This window comes from Rana temporaria, chromosome 7 (assembly GCF_905171775.1).
Source record: "Rana temporaria chromosome 7, aRanTem1.1, whole genome shotgun sequence".
NCBI classification, from domain to species: Eukaryota; Metazoa; Chordata; class Amphibia; order Anura; family Ranidae; genus Rana; species Rana temporaria.
In genome coordinates this window covers 118,303,207-118,322,067 of record NC_053495.1, presented here as the reverse complement: position 1 = coordinate 118,322,067, position 18,861 = coordinate 118,303,207, and the positions used below count along the sequence as shown (strand labels likewise).

Genomic DNA, 18,861 nt, shown 5'->3' with positions numbered 1-18,861 from the left:
TATGGAGTGTCGGATGTCAGCGAATTACATCTGACCCGATCCGCCTAAATCAGACGGATGGCGATACGTTGCCATCCGTCCATTGTGGATTGGATCGGGTAAGATCTGATGAAAATGGACATGCTGTGCGTTTTCATCAGATCTCTCCATAGGAGACAGTGGTGCTGCACAAGCCCCTCCCTGCTCAGTGAGCAGAGAGGGACCTGTCATCCGCCGGCTCAGCAGGGATCAGCGGAGAGATCTCCCGCTGAGCTGGCGGACTCCGTAGCGATGGAGTCCACCTCGTGTCAATGAGGGCCAACACTACCCTCTCCCCAGACTGACAATGCTGCTGTCCAGATGTGTCCCTACTGCTTCTCCATCCAGAGGGAAGCCACCCCAAGACAGAAGCGTGTTACTGGCAGGATCACTGGGTGAAAATAGAGAGGCGACTACACTCACTGTACTGTATCTGTGGCGAAACAGTGTTGTCAGCCTAGGACAAGAATTATGCAAGGACTACAGAATAAACCCCCTCTTTATAAAACATAAGAGGTGTTTTGTAGCTCACAGGGGACCTGGGCAGAGCTGATAAGACTGCTTCAGAGAACACAGAAATTACAAGCGCGCTAGATTTCTGGCAGGAACAACAGGTTATTTTTTTTGGCATTTCTAATTATTGAAAGGGATAAGTGGATGCGACACTTCCAATAGTATATTACAAATGAAAAAAGAGGAAAAAAAAAAAAGTGAGTTTACATACACTAAGAAAATATACATTTCTGCTCGAAGGGATTGCTTTTTCTTGATAGAAGTGGAGTTGCACTTTAATATTCAACATTTTGGCAATGTTCTGTCGTGGAGACTTTCACTATGGTCTTCAGCAACACAATCAATACTCACTGCACACTGCTCAGCTCTCAGATTAACACACAGACAAATATGCACACAATGGATTTCCTGAGTGTGAAGACTGGAGGTTCCCCACTTCTAGATCCCAAGCCGGACCTTCATCTTCTCATACACCACATAGCTGATACTGACAGCGGGGAGTACTTTCAGGAAGTTTGGAGCTATTCCTCTGTACAGGCCCAAAAATCCTTCCTTGGCTATAATATTGCGGAAGAGGCCTCCCATGCTAAGTTGAGGTGCGCCTTCTATAGATGCTGCAAAAGATGGAAGGAAACTATTTAATAAAAGCAATGGAAATTACGGAAAACCACTCTTATAGTTGCCCATTTAAAAGGAGTCATAATTCACACCATAAAACATTTTACTTCAGTGATTTGGCAACAAATTTCCACAATCAGCCATGTAAGTAAAACAATCAACACATATCCTTGACTTCATGGCAACAAGATAAATGGCTTATAACCAGGGAGTTTTTTCCTCAGAGCATAGGTGCAGGAACTCAACCATGCCCTGCACCCACTCTGGGCACTTGCATCCCCCTTCTCCGCATCCTGCACTCAGTGGGAGCCACTCAGGAGATCAGATCTGAGGGAGCCAAGCTGTCACTTGTAAACACAGAAGTCCAGGGAGCAGAGGGCTTGAGGTGGTGGAACTGAGTTCCACCAAGTTCCAGCTGAAAAAAAGCCCTGCGTAACTAGAGCTGCACACCTCACAACTTTTCACACCTCACGCATGTTTTTGGGGCAATGAACAGTTTAGGACACCAAGGTGTTTAGATTAGAATGACCCTTGTGGGTAGGGTTGCCAACTCATCCCTTTAAAACAGAACACATATTAATTACACAGGTTCTGTGGCTGATTAAGGAGGTAATTAAACTCACTTGGTGCCTTATTTGCATTAAATTAGCCTCAGAACCTGTGTAATTCATATGTGTTCTGTTTTAAAGGGATGAGTTGGCAACCCTACTTGTGGGAACTCATTAGAACTGGTAAACCAAGTTGGATAAATGATGAAGTGTGTTCAACTGAATGTGAAACTACTATTTTCCAGGAAAAAATATAATAAATTAAACAAGTTGACTTAAAAAAAAAAAAGAAAGAAAGAAAAAAAAAGAAAAACATGTTACTTCTTTGAACTTCCCCTAACTGCTGAGATGCTCTCTTCTCCTTGCTGAATGCTCTCTCATGAGGAAGAAAAGCCCTGCCACTTCCAAGATGGCTCCCTCCAAACAGAGGCAGTGCAGAACAAGTCATGACAAGCAGCAAGTAATGAGGGAAAGACAGCTGGGTTGGCTCATGGATACCACAGGCAATACGGTGACTAGGCCTTTGCCCCCTGCCTGCCTTCTCTTGGGCACAACGTCCAGAGATCAGTTGCTCTTTAATGTGCCAAAAAATGTCTTTAAATAGGATAAATCTATTGTGTGTACAAAACTTTGTGGAATCATTTCTTTTTTTTTTTTATCTAAAATCAATTATTCCTATAATATGTTGAAACCGCCAATTGCTCCACATTGCTTTATAAATAGGTAAAATATTACCTTAAAAATATTTTTGCAGATTTTATATTAATATTATGCCAATTAACACATCTATAATTTTAAATTGAGCTGCCAGGGTGTAGTATGATTTTGGCACAATGGTTTTAATTTTATACATAACAATTTTAAAGGTAAACTGCTGGAATGAATTGGCAAAGCTACAGTACATCCCTACATAGGGTACAGGATTCTGGTTTTCTGAATTGTGCCTACTTCCATCCCCCTATTAGAGAGATCTTCCACCCTTCTGGAGCTTTTTATTGCAGCAAGCTTGTTGTCAGGGAAATGCACATAACATTTTGGACAGACAAAATGATTGGCTGTAATAAGGAGCACTGAAAGAGAAAGTGTGCCAGCTTGGCAACATGAAGAACAAAGATCTCTGTACTGGGAACATGAGCTTAAAGTGGTTGCAAACCCTTACATATATACCCAGTGAAGTGACTGGCCTCAGGTGATGCCCAGAGATGAAACAAATCCTCCAAAATACATGGTCCCCGTTTATCGAAAGCCGTCTTTCCCCTACATTCAAAGTGCTGTATTTACACTTGATCTCTCAGCTCTGAAAAGCAGAGGGCATGGAGCTAAAGTTATATTAGTGAGTAGAGCTCAGAGCCAATTGGAGGGAAAACACACACACACACACACACACACACACATAGCTGAGGCTGTCAATCAGCTGGAGATCACTCCCGTGTCACCAATTTTCTCTTGGTGTCTTAAGTGACTCATGCCGGTAGAGGAACAAGACATGGGACAGAAATGACACTTAGGCCTTCAGGAGAAAGATTAAAACCCATCTCTTCTGAGGTCAAAGGGTTCCTTACCCATGAAATGGATACAGCGCCCAGAGGCGATCCAGTTCGCATGTGTTGCGCTTTACAAGTTTCTCACTCACTCACTTAGTGCTCTGGATTAAGACAAGCACACACTATAGAGGGCTATGCGTTGTTCATATTTTACGTCAGAGGTTTACAACCACTTGAAGTGTATTCCGTTGTTACATTTGCAACGTACCCATCAACAGATGTAGCCTACCTGCCCTATTCCCAGAGTTCTTCTTTAAAAGCTAAACTCCAGGTAGACATCAAACACCAATTAAGGCAGGTACATATTAGCAAAACACTTTTAAATGCCTACAAACTGTCTGGATATCGGTAGTTTCTTAATCCACTTACAGCAGCGCTGCCAAGTGGATTAAGTCCTGGTTCACATTGATACGATTTAAAATGTCAAAATCGGCGGCATGTCTTAATCGGTGCGACGCCACATCTGCGGCGCTGCACCGATTTCAAAAAGTAGTTTCTGTACAGATGTCTCTAAAATCGCGTCCGAAATCGGGACTGACAAGCGGGAGGGAAATCTTGCGAGTTCAGCTGAACTCACATGGCTTCATTCCCGCAGCTCAGTGTGAACCAGGGCTAAAAGACAACAAAGCTCAAGATAGAAGTAAGCGACAGTTCCAGTAACCAAATCAGGCCTGCAGTGCACATATGCTGACAGTAGAGCGAGTAGAGTTATGGCTTTGTATTGGGGTGCTGCTCCCTCTCTGTCCAATCAGCAGGCTAGGATTGGCCTTCGACAAAGCTATGGTACTACATGGAGGTTGAGGACCAGTTGTTTTGTGTGGTAGGGTTGCCTGGAGTACAAAGCAGTTGCAGAGAGGTACAGATTCTTTAGTACATTAAACAGTTCTCATGTATTTCAATAATTAAAGTTAGTATTCTGACGAAATTTTGATGATCACATCATTTTGATAAACCATAAAACAGACATAAAATGGGATGACCAGATCAGGTCTTGGGACAATAACACTGTATTATAGAGAAGCTAATGAAGACAGTTCTACACACTGCATTAACGCTTTCATAGACGAGGAGAATATCTTATGAAATATCAGAAATTAACATATGCAATACATTTTTTTTGCGAAAGCATTGTATTCTCCCAAAAGTCACAAAATTCTGTTTCTGCAGTAAACTGTTTCTGTTGCCAATGAGTTAATCATGGTGTGCAGTAACACAGAGAGTTGCCAGGGCCACTAGTCAATTTGGCTGTACATCAGGGTGATCAAATCAATCAGTTCTGCCCATTTGGCATCCACATCACAGGCAGTTCAATGAGTGTTAGTGCTAATGGATGCTGTGCTTACACTCATTGTATGAATTCTACAAGGCAAATGTCTGCACCCATGCCATGATTCGGGCTCCGCTCATTTCACAGGCACACACAATATGCAACTATCCTACCAAGAGAGAATAGTAGATACACACACGAGATAGAAATATAGAGATATAGAGATATATATATATATACACACATACACACACACACACACACACCTACCTGTATATTTTATATACACACACACATACACACTAATATATTTTATATATATATATTTTATATATATATATATATATATATATATATATATATATATATATATATATATATATATATATATATATATATATATATATATATATATATATATATATATATATATATATATATATATATATAGAAGAATCCCTTGCACACAAAAGCCCCTATTTTGGTAAAGTTTGCAAAAATCGGATAAATTGTATCTTTTACCTTGAGCTTGCATTCTTGTCCTGACGAGAGCTAATGGATAACTGGCCAGTTGGCCACAGGTACTGGAAGCAGTGCCACATCCCAGCAGCACCAGGACCCCGGGGTTGGCAGAATCTGTAGCATATTTTTCCAGCCAAGCATTCTTCAGAGTCTGCAGGAGGCAAACAGGGATAGAAGTTGTTATTTCTGGTAGAAGACAAACCAACTAACAAGGTCAGAAGAGACAGATATATTTTGATACAATGCAGATGAGGGATTCCCTGTTCTCCATTTGTATCTCAGGGACACCAGGAAAGCAACAGGGTTCTAACAGACAGCCGACGTCTCTACAAAGAGAACCTGTCATCACTGAATTGTTTTTGTCGTATTTTGGTAGACTCAAATATTATTAATTTTAGTCAACAAAATTAACACTGGTGCTGGGGTAAGAATTTAATCACTTAAGACCCGGACCATTATGCAGGTTAAGGACCTTGCCCCTTTTTGAGATTCGGCACTGCGCCGCTTTAAGTGACAATTGCGTCGTGCTAAGTGGCTCCCAAACAAAATTGGCGTCCTTTTTTTCCCACAAATAGAGCTTTCTTTTGGTGGTATTTGATCACTCTGCAGTTTTTATTTTTTGCGCTATAAACAAAAATAGAGCGACAATTTTGAATTTTTTTTTATATTTTTTACTTTTTATAATAAATATTCCCCAAATTATATATATATATATATATATATATATATATATATATATATATATATATATATATATATATATATATAGAACAACTTTTTTTTTCTCCTCAGTTTAGGCCGATACGTATTCTTCTACCTATTTTTGGTAAAAAAAAAATCGCAATAAGCGTTTATCGATTGGTTAGCGCCAAATTTATAGCGTTTACAAAATAGGGGATAGTTTTATTGCATTTTTATAAAAAAAATTGCGACATTATGGCAGACACAGCGGACAATTTTGACACATTTTTGGGACCATTGTCATATTCACAGCAAAAAGTGCTATAAAAATGCATTGTTTACTGTGAAAATTACAATTGCAGTTTGGGAGTTAACCACTAGGGGGCGCTGAAGGGGTTAAGTGTGACCTCATATGTGTTTCTAACTGTAGGGGGCGTGGCTGGATGTGTGACATCATTGAACGTCTTTCCTTATATCAGGGAACAGACGATCAATGACACTGCCAATGTGAAGAACAGGGAAGGTGTGTTTACACACACCTCTCCCCGTTCTTCAGCTCCGCTGACCGATCGCGGGACACCGGCGGCGATCGGGTCCACGGGCGCGGTCACGGAGCTTCGGACCTGGTCGCGTGCACGCGCGACCCAGCAGCTGGGCTTACAGAGACACGTACAGGTACGTGATTGTGCCCAGCTGTGCCATTCTGGCGACGTATATCGGCGTTAAGAGGTCCTTAAGTGGTTAAATAGTTTATATGGGAGTGACGCTGCCGTCACTCCTATCACACAGTGCAGGCTCCGATGGCTGTTGGGAGGATTTTCCTCCACCTCCCTCCAGCTTTGCGATTGCCAATTTTAGGCTCTGGCTGCTTGTTGTGTGGGCGGGATGGGGATGCAGCAATCTGAGATCCCGCCCACCTGCCTGAATCATCAGCCTGCTGACCCGCCCACTCGCCCGCCCATCTGCCTGAACTGCCCACCCATCCACCTCCCTGCACTCCTGAAAGAGATGTGAACTTATCAGGAACGAGAGTGTGCTGAGGTAAGCTCAGCAAACTGCGTGTTTCATTGCTCCTTCTCCCTGTCCAGCACCATAGCGTTAGGGCAATGGCACTTGAACAGGCTGAAATTGAGGAAGGGGTTAGCATTACCAATGCAGGTGGGGGATGTGGGAGGGAGGTCAGTGGTAGTGAAAGTTAACCCCCCACCTTGCATTGGTCTCTATGGCAGTGACATTTTAACCCACCACCCCTTCTGCATTTGTGGTAATGCCAGTGAATGTTAACCCCCTCCCCCCACATTGGGGGTCATGGGAGGGGTTACATTTCAATGCCACCAACGTAGAAGGAGAGGGGGACATTAAAGTGGTGTTATGCCCAAAAAAAATAAAGAAATTAAAACCAGCAGCGACACTGTTAGAATATTATTCCAAATTCATAATTCGGCAATTCATGGCAAGCTTGCAAAACATATTTTGATTTATGATTAATCATAATAATTAGGTATGAATGAATGACCTTGATCAATTGATATGACATAATTCTTCTATCCAAAACTGAGCATTACGGATAGCCAATTTGAGAATGACATATAAGGAATCCTGGTGTAGGTTGACAAGAATAGATTCAGAATAGATCTGTATTTACGTAGTGATATCAATAATATACTAGTTCATATCTATTGTTAAGCTAGTTTAGTAAAAATCGTATTTATACTAGTATGTATTGGTATATAGTTACTTAATGAAGTTATAGCTTTATAGCTGATAATATAGGTTTTATGACATTGCATCATCTGCACACCACTCAGTATATTCTAACTATAGAGTGTCACATGTGTGCCTGTCAATCAAACTCCATACGACTCTGTGCTAAGATCTTCATATTGCTGAACCTAGCAGATATTAATATTTGCCATACAAGGGTCTAAGCCTGGGCCGTATGAGGTCATGACGTTCACTTGTAACATATATTTAAGCTTTGCTTTAAAGAAGGCTGGACACATTTGCACCACACACTTACATGACACACTGATACTCACTCACATTTACATCACACTTAAACTAAGACACACTCATTCACACCCTCTTTTAAAGACAACACTGACATACTGACATATTGACTAGGAGAACAGCTGAAGCCAGAAGTCAAACGTCATTTCCTGTTTCTTCCTGCATCACTTTGGAAAATCTCAGAAGACAACATGGCCTGAGGCTGCTCACATGCTTTCATAAGCTTGCTACAATACTATCGATCCAATTCCAGATATTTTCATCTACGCTAAACTGAACTTTATACTATTTTTCATTGTGTTTGTGATGCCACCTGTGTGACAATGAACTCACACGTTATTTTCAAATCAACCTGACTATGAATGATCTTCATTCAGATACGCCCTTGAAGCTATAAGAATATTAGTTATTAATTTTACATTCTTACAGTGGCGAGCCAAAGAAAGTACTGTCTTATCTCTATTTTTACGGAAATCTCGACCCTTGATGAGGGGGGGAGAGATTGGCGCAGTCTTTGCGAATATTCAAGTCTCGAGAAAAAAGACGGTTCAGAACCTATCAAGCAAGAGGCGTTTGTGCCGCGTCAGATGTGGACAACAGTCCAGTAACAGACGGTTGATGACGAGAAATCCTTCTAATAACGGTGAGTAAAAAAAAAATTATGAATTTTATAGATGAAATAGCTAGAGATAGTAAGCTAGAATTTAAAGATGTGTCTTTTTATCCAAATGACAGTCACTTGTGGTTGTATATGTACCAAGAATGCTTAAATTCGAATGTCCAGATAGACAAATCCAGGTTTACTGTGAATAAATTGCGTAAGAAAATAAGTAATGTATTGAAATTGGTAAGAATATTTAATAAGATGATTATTAATATTTTACCTGCCAAAAATGTGTGTACACTAAACCAGACAGAGACTAATAATGTACAGAACACAGGAATACATGAAAATGTGTCCCACGATGCTCTCAGTTGTTCTAACTGTGAGATTTTGTGTAATTACATAGAAAATCTTGAGGAACAATTAGGATCTAAAAACATGATTTTGCCAGAGTTACAAAATGACAGTAAACAGATTGCTGTAATAAATACAGATGACAAAAAGGTTGAAACCAAGTCAAAGCTACAATCTTATTTTCCGGAAAGTTCGGAAATAGAGAATGTTGATGCTACTGATGAAATGGAAATGAAACATAAAAACTTATTATGTAGGACTGCAAAACTTAAATTGCAAATTCATGACCAGCTGATGAAGGTTCTAAAAGACTTTCCTATTTATGACGTTGAGGCTACTGTATTTTCTAATTGGGATTTATTTGAAATGTTTGCAGATCGTTTTAATCTTTCAAACGATCAACGCAATTACATTTTTCAGTTGTGGATTCCTGTTAATTTTGCTAAACGAATCCATTCACTTGTTAGTGATGATGAAGGTCAAAATGACGCCACAGATAGATTGCGACTATTATTGCTATGTATGACCGGTGAACAAAAACCGACCATAGAAATGCTAGACCTATTACAGACTACTGCAGAAGAAGATCCATTTTGGTTTAAAACAAGATTTTGCAAGGTTTATGAAATGATATTTGGAGTAGATGATGAAAATGACCCAGGTTTAAAAATGGCTTTCATAAAAAAATTTAAATACCTTGACCCAACTTCAGTGGCTATAACACAGGAACGTCAAAATTTAAATGCTATAGTAAGTTTCATTGACAAAATTAGGAGACAATTGAATCAAAGCAGTCTCGCACACGAGGTTTCTATTATTCAATGTGACAAAAATAGTCAGGCTACAGACGTGTTAGAAACGACAGGTCTTAGCAGGAATGACAAGGACAGGTGCAGTCAAGTGAGTCAAGGAGACGACCCCATGATGTGTTTTTACTGTCATGGATTTGGCCATATGAAAAAACATTGCTTGAAGTTTAAGAGTGACTTACAAATCAGAACTAAAGATATGGAGTATGAAAAATCAGTTTTTGTACAGCCTGATTTTTCATGTCAAGATAACATTTTGACTGAATTGCCTTATGACACTGAAGTCAAACAGATCAGTAATTTGACTGTTCACAGTAGTTCAGACAATATGGCAAAAGGAGCTGTCACTGAAAAAGAAGGTTTATTGCCATTGCCAAAAATAGAATCACACCCGAATTCAATTTCTCTGCCATTACAATATGTAGCACCAATTATTTTGGACGAGAATGGGAGACCATATTTACAATGTTTGATAAATGGTAAACATATTAATTGTCTCTTAGACAGTGGATCTGAGATTACCCTTATCAAAGAAAACATACCTGTGAAACCAAATTCTCCTATGTGTAATATAGTGGGTTTTAATAATACAGGTAATTCCACTGCTAGACAGGTATCCAATGTAACATTTGAAGTACCTGGATTAGTGAAAACTAATATTAACATTTGGGTCTGTCACGAAGCAGAGAATATACTTGGCATTGATGTAATCAATAAACAAAAGTGGGTGATTGATTTGGCTAATAGAAGTATTTGGAAAGATCCATCTAGGCCCAAATCAGTGCTGATTGATCCCTCTGTATACCGTAATGTTGGTTCCGTTACCAATATGTCTACAGAACAAAAGTGGCCTGATATTGATGAAAATTGTGCTTTAAAGGAAGTGGTACAATCTTTTCCAAGTTTGTGGTCAAAGTTCAAAAATGACTTTGGAACTTTGAAAAGTGCCGAATTAAATATTGAAGGAAAGGATCCAGAACCTCTTGATCAGAGTGAGTTACCACCAGAATCAATTGGTCCACTTTCTGATATTATTCAAGAATTTGTACAACTTGGAATTGTAAAGAAAGCTAAATCAGTGGTAAATAACTGTATTTGGCCTATCAAAAATATTGATAATTCATATTCTTTATCAGTTGACGTAAGAACATTGGATAAACAAATCACAAATAGCCCAGTTCTTCCTGATAAATCTAACATAAAATTACATTTGAATGTTGAGAACAAAGTGTTTTCTGTACTAGAAATCGCTGGTAGCCATTTTTCCATTCCTTTAACTAAAAGTTGTCAATACAAACTTGCGTTCACATTCAGAAAAGAGACTTATACGTTCACTCGATTAATACCTGATCTAGGTATTGGTGATGGTATAGTTCATGAAACTATAGCAACAATACTTTCTAAATTTTCTAGGCCAGATTGCATTTGTCAGCACGTGGATACGATTTTGCTGAGTACTCAGAATATCGATGAACATATGGCTCTTTTGTCTGAATTGTTTATGATGTTACAAGCTGAAGGTTTAAAATTAAACACAACAAAAGTTCAGCTGATGAAAAGTCAAGTGAAATTCCTTCACATGCAAATTAGTCAAGGAAAGAGACAATTGTTGCAAGAAACAGTTAGGAATATTACTGTTATCCCAACTCCAACAACTTACAAGGCATTGCATAAATTTTTGCATAAAATAAATTATTGCAAAGAGTTTGTACATTGTTTCGCAGAAAAAGTTAATCCACTATATAATCTTTTAAGGAATAAAGGTAATATAGTTGACCAGTGGGGTCCAAATGAGAAAAATGCTTTTGAAGTGTTGAAAAAAGATTTGCAGAATGCTCCAGCATTAAGTACAATAGAGGTTTGTCCTGAAACATCGTTTGTTTTGAAAACTCATGTATCTGAGAATGCCATCTCAGTAACATTGTTTCAGTTACAGGAAGGTAAGGAGAAAATAATTGCCTATTTCTCCAGAGTTTTATCATTTTTGGAAAAAACTTTTGAGCCAGGTGTGAAGCAACTTCTAAGTGTTTACTATGCAATTAAAGTTACAGAGAGCATAGTAAAATCAAACAAAACCATTGTACGGACACCTGACTGTTCATTAAAAGGTATTTTTGAGGAAGGTAATTTTAGTGAAATTAAGAAAATATATCCTTTATGGTTCAGAGCTTTATTACAAATACACATTCGAATAGATGGGAACGAAAGACATCTACAGAAATTTACACCAGCACATGTTTATACAGCTGTAGCTGAGAAGTCTTTATCTCAGATTTCCAGCGTAAGAGCTGAGAAATGCATTGAAGTACTTGCAGAACACTCTGACACTAAAGTAAGAACTCCAACACAGAATACAGTTACGCATATTTCTAATCGTTTAGAGGTGAGAACAAAGGCATAGTCCATTGTCATCTCTGGGGTGATATGAAATCTAACTTTGTTCGTTAGAAATAGAATTTGTATCATGACCGAAAAATTAAATATTGCGTCCTGACATATCTAAACTTCACAGTACATATATTTTATAATTTAGGTCATTTTTAGACAGGATAAGGACAGTACATAGAAGTACATAGTCACACAGAAAATCTCTTTGAAGGAAAATATGAGATAGTATTTCACATATAGTTTTAACAAATTCACAAAGTTATTGTCTCATAATGTTTTAATATTTGTTGAAAAAAAAGGAAAATGTATAAGAATTAATATAAATATTTTATTCCTGAGTAATGATACTGCCTCTCTTTTACAGATATGGCATCTAAAATCAAACAAATATGGAGGATAACAGGCTTCTATAAAGAGCAAAGAGAAATTCAAAGTTAAAGAAGAGATCCTTTTTGGAAGAATATTTGACAAAAGATTTATATTTCATATTTATGAACTATTTTATCTTATTCATCAAGGTTTTTCTAACGGAACTTGAAGAAGACATTTTAAAGACATTTCATGAAGAAACATTAATCGGAAGGAACATTATCTATCTACTATAGATAAACAATTTAGGACTGAAACATTTGTCCACATATACATATACATTTTTTGATTATCCAATTATTATGATATTAATGTTCACATGAAGTTAGGATTATTATTTTTATTTATTTTTATTTATTCACATATTGAATGTTAGCACACTCATTCTAGTTAATAGAACATTTTTTGTTCATAACTTAAGAAAGATATCATTAATAGAACTATGGAAAGTTATGAAAGTTTTAGAGTATAAAGTATATTTCCAAAGAGCTAAAATATTATTTGAGCACATATATGGAAATATATTATTGCATTATTTACTTATTTTAATAATAATAATTTTCATTATTATTATTATTATTAATATTAATAATTATTGATATTAGTCATCATTATGTTATACATTTTTAAAATCTATACCATAATTTTAAGATTATTGATTAGATAGATCTAAGAGGAGTTAAAAGTAAAGAGAAAAGCATTTAGGAAAAGGAAAATTTCTAGTTGCTTCAGTTCTGAGGAATATCGTGTCCAATCGTTTGATACAAGGTGGAGAAAATGAGATATGAATGTATGTATGTGTGTATTAAATGATTTGGTATGATTAATCATAATTCAGGGGGGATTGTTAGAATATTATTCCAAATTCATAATTCGGCAATTCATGGCAAGCTTGCAAAACATATTTTGATTTATGATTAATCATAATAATTAGGTATGAATGAATGACCTTGATCAATTGATATGACATAATTCTTCTATCCAAAACTGAGCATTACGGATAGCCAATTTGAGAATGACATATAAGGAATCCTGGTGTAGGTTGACAAGAATAGATTCAGAATAGATCTGTATTTACGTAGTGATATCAATAATATACTAGTTCATATCTATTGTTAAGCTAGTTTAGTAAAAATCGTATTTATACTAGTATGTATTGGTATATAGTTACTTAATGAAGTTATAGCTTTATAGCTGATAATATAGGTTTTATGACATTGCATCATCTGCACACCACTCAGTATATTCTAACTATAGAGTGTCACATGTGTGCCTGTCAATCAAACTCCATACGACTCTGTGCTAAGATCTTCATATTGCTGAACCTAGCAGATATTAATATTTGCCATACAAGGGTCTAAGCCTGGGCCGTATGAGGTCATGACGTTCACTTGTAACATATATTTAAGCTTTGCTTTAAAGAAGGCTGGACACATTTGCACCACACACTTACATGACACACTGATACTCACTCACATTTACATCACACTTAAACTAAGACACACTCATTCACACCCTCTTTTAAAGACAACACTGACATACTGACATATTGACTAGGAGAACAGCTGAAGCCAGAAGTCAAACGTCATTTCCTGTTTCTTCCTGCATCACTTTGGAAAATCTCAGAAGACAACATGGCCTGAGGCTGCTCACATGCTTTCATAAGCTTGCTACAATACTATCGATCCAATTCCAGATATTTTCATCTACGCTAAACTGAACTTTATACTATTTTTCATTGTGTTTGTGATGCCACCTGTGTGACAATAAACTCACACGTTATTTTCAAATCAACCTGACTATGAATGATCTTCATTCAGATACGCCCTTGAAGCTATAAGAATATTAGTTATTAATTTTACATTCTTACAGACACATACTGCAGCTTCTGGCTTTTAATAGGACACTTACCTGTCCTGGAGTCCAGTGATGTCAGCACCGCAGCTGATGTTTCCATCAGCTGTCAGGTGCTGCCGACACCATTGCGGGTAAGGGAACCCAGCAGTGTAGCCTTTTGGCTACACACCGGGAACCCTACTGCACATGCTCGAGGCCCTACTCCTCTCTCCTACTGGCCCGGCGACAGGGGGAGGAGGAGGGAGCCCCAACTGTGACATCAATACCCGGGCTGAGGCTCCCAAAAGTGGGAAAGGATATTTCTGAAAGAGAGGCATCCTGTCCCCCCTCCCCCCGAAAGGTACCAATTGTGGCACCGGAGGGGGGGAGGAAACAGATGAGTGGAAGTTCCACTTTTGAGTGGAACTCCGCTTTAATACTGACACCTGTGCTAGCAGTTATTAATGTGTCCACTGACTTCAATGCTGAGAGTTACTAATGCGTCCTCTGATGCCAGTGTTGGGGTTATTATGATGTCCACTGACATCAATGCTAGGGGTTATTTATGCGTCCTCTGATACCTGCGTTGGGGGTTATTATGGCATCTGGTACCAGTGCTGGGGTTTCTAATGCATCCACTGACAACAATGCTGGGGGGTAATTACCGCAGCCTCTGATATTTAGTGTGGGAGCGCAACACCACCCTTTGATTTAAGCTTCCTGAGGAGGAACAGGAAAAAAGACAGACAAAGAAAAAAAACATTTAGAAGGGAAATTGAAGGAAAAGGTAAGTGAAAACCAACAATGCACTAGCTTAACCTCTTCCCATTCGCCCATTGTCTTTTTACGGCCACACGGTGGCTCTCAAATGCCGGGAGGCCGTTAATATATGGCCTCCGGCCTCTCGCTGCTGGGGGGCGCGCGCCCGCCACCTCACTCAGGTGCCGATGCGCGTGCCTGGCGGCCGCGATGACCGCCAAGCACCCACGATCGGCAGTCACAGAGAGAGGGATGTGGATCTCTGTGTGTAAACACAGAGATCCACGTCCTGTCAGGGAGAGGAGACCGATGGTGTCCCTTGCATATAGGGACAACCATCGGTCACCTCCCCCAGTCAGTCCCCTCCCCCCCCACAGTAAGAATCACTCCCAGGGTACACATTTAACCCCTTCCTCGCCCCCTAGTGTTAACCCCTTCCCTGCCAGTCACATTTATACAGAAATCAGTGCATATTTATAGCACTGTTCACTGTATAAATGTGAATGGTCCCAAAAATGTGTCAAAAGTGTCCGATATGTCCGAGTAATATCAAAGTCATGACAAAAATCGCAGATCGCCGCCATTACTAGTAAAAAAAAAAATTCATAATTCAATCCCCTATTTTGTAGGTGCTATAACGTTTATGCAAACTGGAGACTTATTGCGATTTTTTTTTTTTTACCAAAAATATGTAGAAGAATACGTATCAGCCTAAACTGATAAAAAAATAAGGATATTTATTATAGCAAAAAGTGTTTTTTTTTTTTTCAAAATTGATGCTCTATTTTTGTTTATAGCGCAAAAAAATTAAAACCGCAGATTTGATCAAATACCACCAAAAGAAAGCTCCATTTGTGGGAAAAAAAAAAAAGGACGTCAATTTTGTTTGGGAGCCACGTCGCATGACCGCGCAATTGTCAGTTAAAGCGACGCAGTGCTGAAAGCTGAAATTTCACCTGGGCAGGAAGGGGGTATATGTGCCCAGTAAGCAAGTGGTTAAAGGAACCCATTCAGAAAATAAAAAACAAACCTTCAAAACCCCTTTAACCACTTGCCTACGGGGCACTTTCACCTCGTTCCTGCCCAGACCAATTTTCAGCTTTCAGCGCTGTCACACTTTGAATGACAATTGCGCGGTCATGCAACACTGTACCCAAATGAATGTTTTCTTTTTTTCTTTTGGTGGTATTTGATCACCTCTGTGGTTTTTATTTATTGTGCTATAAACAAAAGAAAAGGGACAAGTTTTAAAAAAAAAAAAAAAAAAAAAAGAAAAAAAAATATTTTTTACTTTTTGCTATAATAAATATCATTTTTTTTTTTAAACAAATTTTTTCCTCAGTTTAGGCCGATACGTATTTTTCTACATATTTTTGGTAAAAAAATAAAAATAAAAATCGCAATAAGCGTATATTGATTGGTTTGCGTAAAAGTTAGAGGGTCTACAAAATAGGGGATAGATTTATAGCATTTTTATTATTATTTTTACTAGTAATGGCGGCGATCAGCGATTTTTATCGTGACTGCGATATTGCGGCGGACACTTTTGACACATTTTTGGGACCATTCACATTTATACAGCGATCCCTGCTATAAAAATGCATTAATTACTGCATAAATGTGACTGGCAGGGAAGGGGTTAACACTAGGGGGCGATCAAGGGGTTAATGTATTCCCTAGGGAGTGACTCTTACGGTGGGTGGAGGGGAGTGATTGGGGGAGGTGACCGATGGTTGTCCCTATGTACAAGGGACACACCATCGGTCCCCTCTCCCTGATAGGATGTGGAACTGTGTGTTTACACACAAAGATCCACTTTCCTGCTCAGTTACTGGGCAATTACGGGTGCCCGGCGGTCATAGCGGCCGCCGGGCACGCGCATCTGGTTCCCAGTGACGAGACGGGCGCGTGCCCCCTAGTGGGTTTAAAAGGCGTGGCGTCATAGGACGTCCACCCAGACTAACAGAGTCTTCCTCCCGCTGTCTTTTGAGTGGTTAAAGAGGTTATTTTTTTATTAAAATAATTATAGTGCCATCATCCACATACAGAAATAGAAGGGAAATGTATATTAAACAGTGCGTGTTTGGTATCACTTTAAGCTCAGAAGCGGTCTGAAGTTGTGTAATCATTACATGGAATAAAATTATTAAAAACAGGAGACATATCAGATCTAAAAAAGGTTAAATTAATTAAACATTAATAAAATATATAAAAAAGAAGAAAGATTACCTCATAGATGGCGAGGTCGATGCCTGCATAGGGAATAATTCCCAGGATATTGGGAATATATCCTTTATAAAAAGCCTTGACACCTTCCCTTTTTAGAATCTTCTTAGCACAGTCGAACATTCCATTATATTGTCCGGACTTCGACACAGCTAAACGAGTCTTCATGACCTGGAAAAGAACCAACCTTCAGCTAAAACACAATGCAAAAGTCATTCACTTATTCCAAATGTATTTTACAAACTGGGCTTGTCCTGCTTAGAAGGCTGACCGAGACTATATGGCACCCAGGACTGCCGTTATCACACCCCCCTCCCCCCACCATCAAAACATACAGTATATTGCACATATGTTATGAGGGCTAAAATACAGAATATCCCACAGTGCCCACTCAATTTTCCGGGTCAATTCTCAGCATGCCACGCACCATTAATGAGGCCATTTATCTTGCCAGCAGATAAACCGCGCAGTGCTCAGCAGTGATATCCATAAACAGATCCATGCTGCCCTCGCTCAGTGGGACTATTGAATGGTCCTGACTTAGCCTTAGTGGAAACAGATTGCATAAAAAAAATTTATTAGAACACTCGCTCTTATAATGTTTTGGATGTAGTTTTGCATGTCATGTGCATGTTTAGCATTGCAAGGTCACATGCTAAACATGCATTTGAAAAGCTGAACACAGGACAGACTTCTTTAGCGTCTAGCGCTGCATTGTTTTGTCCTAATACCAGACCTAAAGCGCAACAGACTGCCTGTGTAATGCCGCGTACACACGATCGATAAAACCGATGAGAATGGTCTGATGGATCGTTTTCATCGGTCAAAACCGATCGTGTGTGGGCGCCAATCGGTTAAAAAAAAAAGCCAACTTGTTTTAAAATTTAACCGATGGATTCCTAACCGATAGGACAAAACCGATCGTTAGTAGGCACGACCATCGGTTAAAAATCCACGCATGCTCAGAATCAAGTGGACGCATGCTTGGAAGCATTGAACTTCGTTTTTTTCAGCACGTCGTTGTGTTTTACGTCACTGTGTTCTGACACAATCGTTTTTTTAACCGATGGTGTGTAGGCGTGACGGACCATCAGTCAGCTTCATTGGTTAACCGATGAAAACGGTCCATTCTCATCGGATGAACCGATCGTGTGTACGCGGCATAACACACAATTTAAAGTGGAGCTAAAGTTCCACTGTAAGAAACAGCATGCAGGCAGGCTTTTATTGCAGAAGAGATATGCAATAAACTGCACCCACCTGCCTGCTCAATGTCTTCTCTGGCAGTGTAAACGTAGCTGCACATGCAGTGTCAGGCCGACTATCTCCTGCACATGCCCCATCGGCAATGGAATATATATATATATATATATATATAGCGCTACCCCCGCAGGAGCCGCTGATTTGTTTTTGGGATCGGCATATTGAGTTACCTTAATGTGGCGTATGGGTGCAGTTAGAGAACAAAGCAGTGAGCGAGAGTCCAGACAGTGAATAAAGAGTTTTCCAATGCTTTATTCCAGGCCAAACACGGCCAACATCAACATTTAGTGGGAAGAGCAGGTTGATGAAGAAAAAAGAAGAACCTTGCAGTGTCAGGCCTGGATATTAATTGAGAAGTACTTGCTCAATAGAGTACCAAACTGTTATTCGTCACCACTCTAGTTGGAGTGGGTAAAGTGCCCCCAGACAGACCCCTCTCACAAGCCTGGCAGCCGAAGCGTCACTTAGGATTTTCTGGGAGGAACAGATCTCTCTCACAGACTCGGCTCTAGGGCCTCTGCCACAGGCCAAT

General features: G+C 39.1%; 1 protein-coding gene and 1 long non-coding RNA gene across 2 annotated transcripts in view; one reads left to right on the top strand and one right to left on the bottom strand.

The window, feature by feature from the left end:
• Nucleotides 1-216: 216 nt before the first annotated feature.
• SLC25A24 (solute carrier family 25 member 24) overlaps nt 217-18,861 on the bottom strand; it is a 72,109-nt gene continuing 53,464 nt past the window's right edge. Inside the window, exons 8-10 of the mRNA XM_040359895.1 lie at nt 17,070-17,237; nt 5,031-5,181; nt 217-1,145 (exon numbers count right to left, since the gene is read on the bottom strand). Coding sequence (XP_040215829.1) covers nt 970-1,145; nt 5,031-5,181; nt 17,070-17,237 — 495 coding nt within the window. The 3' untranslated portion in view covers nt 217-969. The remainder of the gene's footprint in view (nt 1,146-5,030; nt 5,182-17,069; nt 17,238-18,861) is intronic.
• Nucleotides 7,685-12,573, top strand: LOC120945600. Its single transcript, XR_005750602.1, has 2 exons — nt 7,685-8,364; nt 12,241-12,573. It is a non-coding gene; the product is annotated as an uncharacterized LOC120945600 (long non-coding RNA).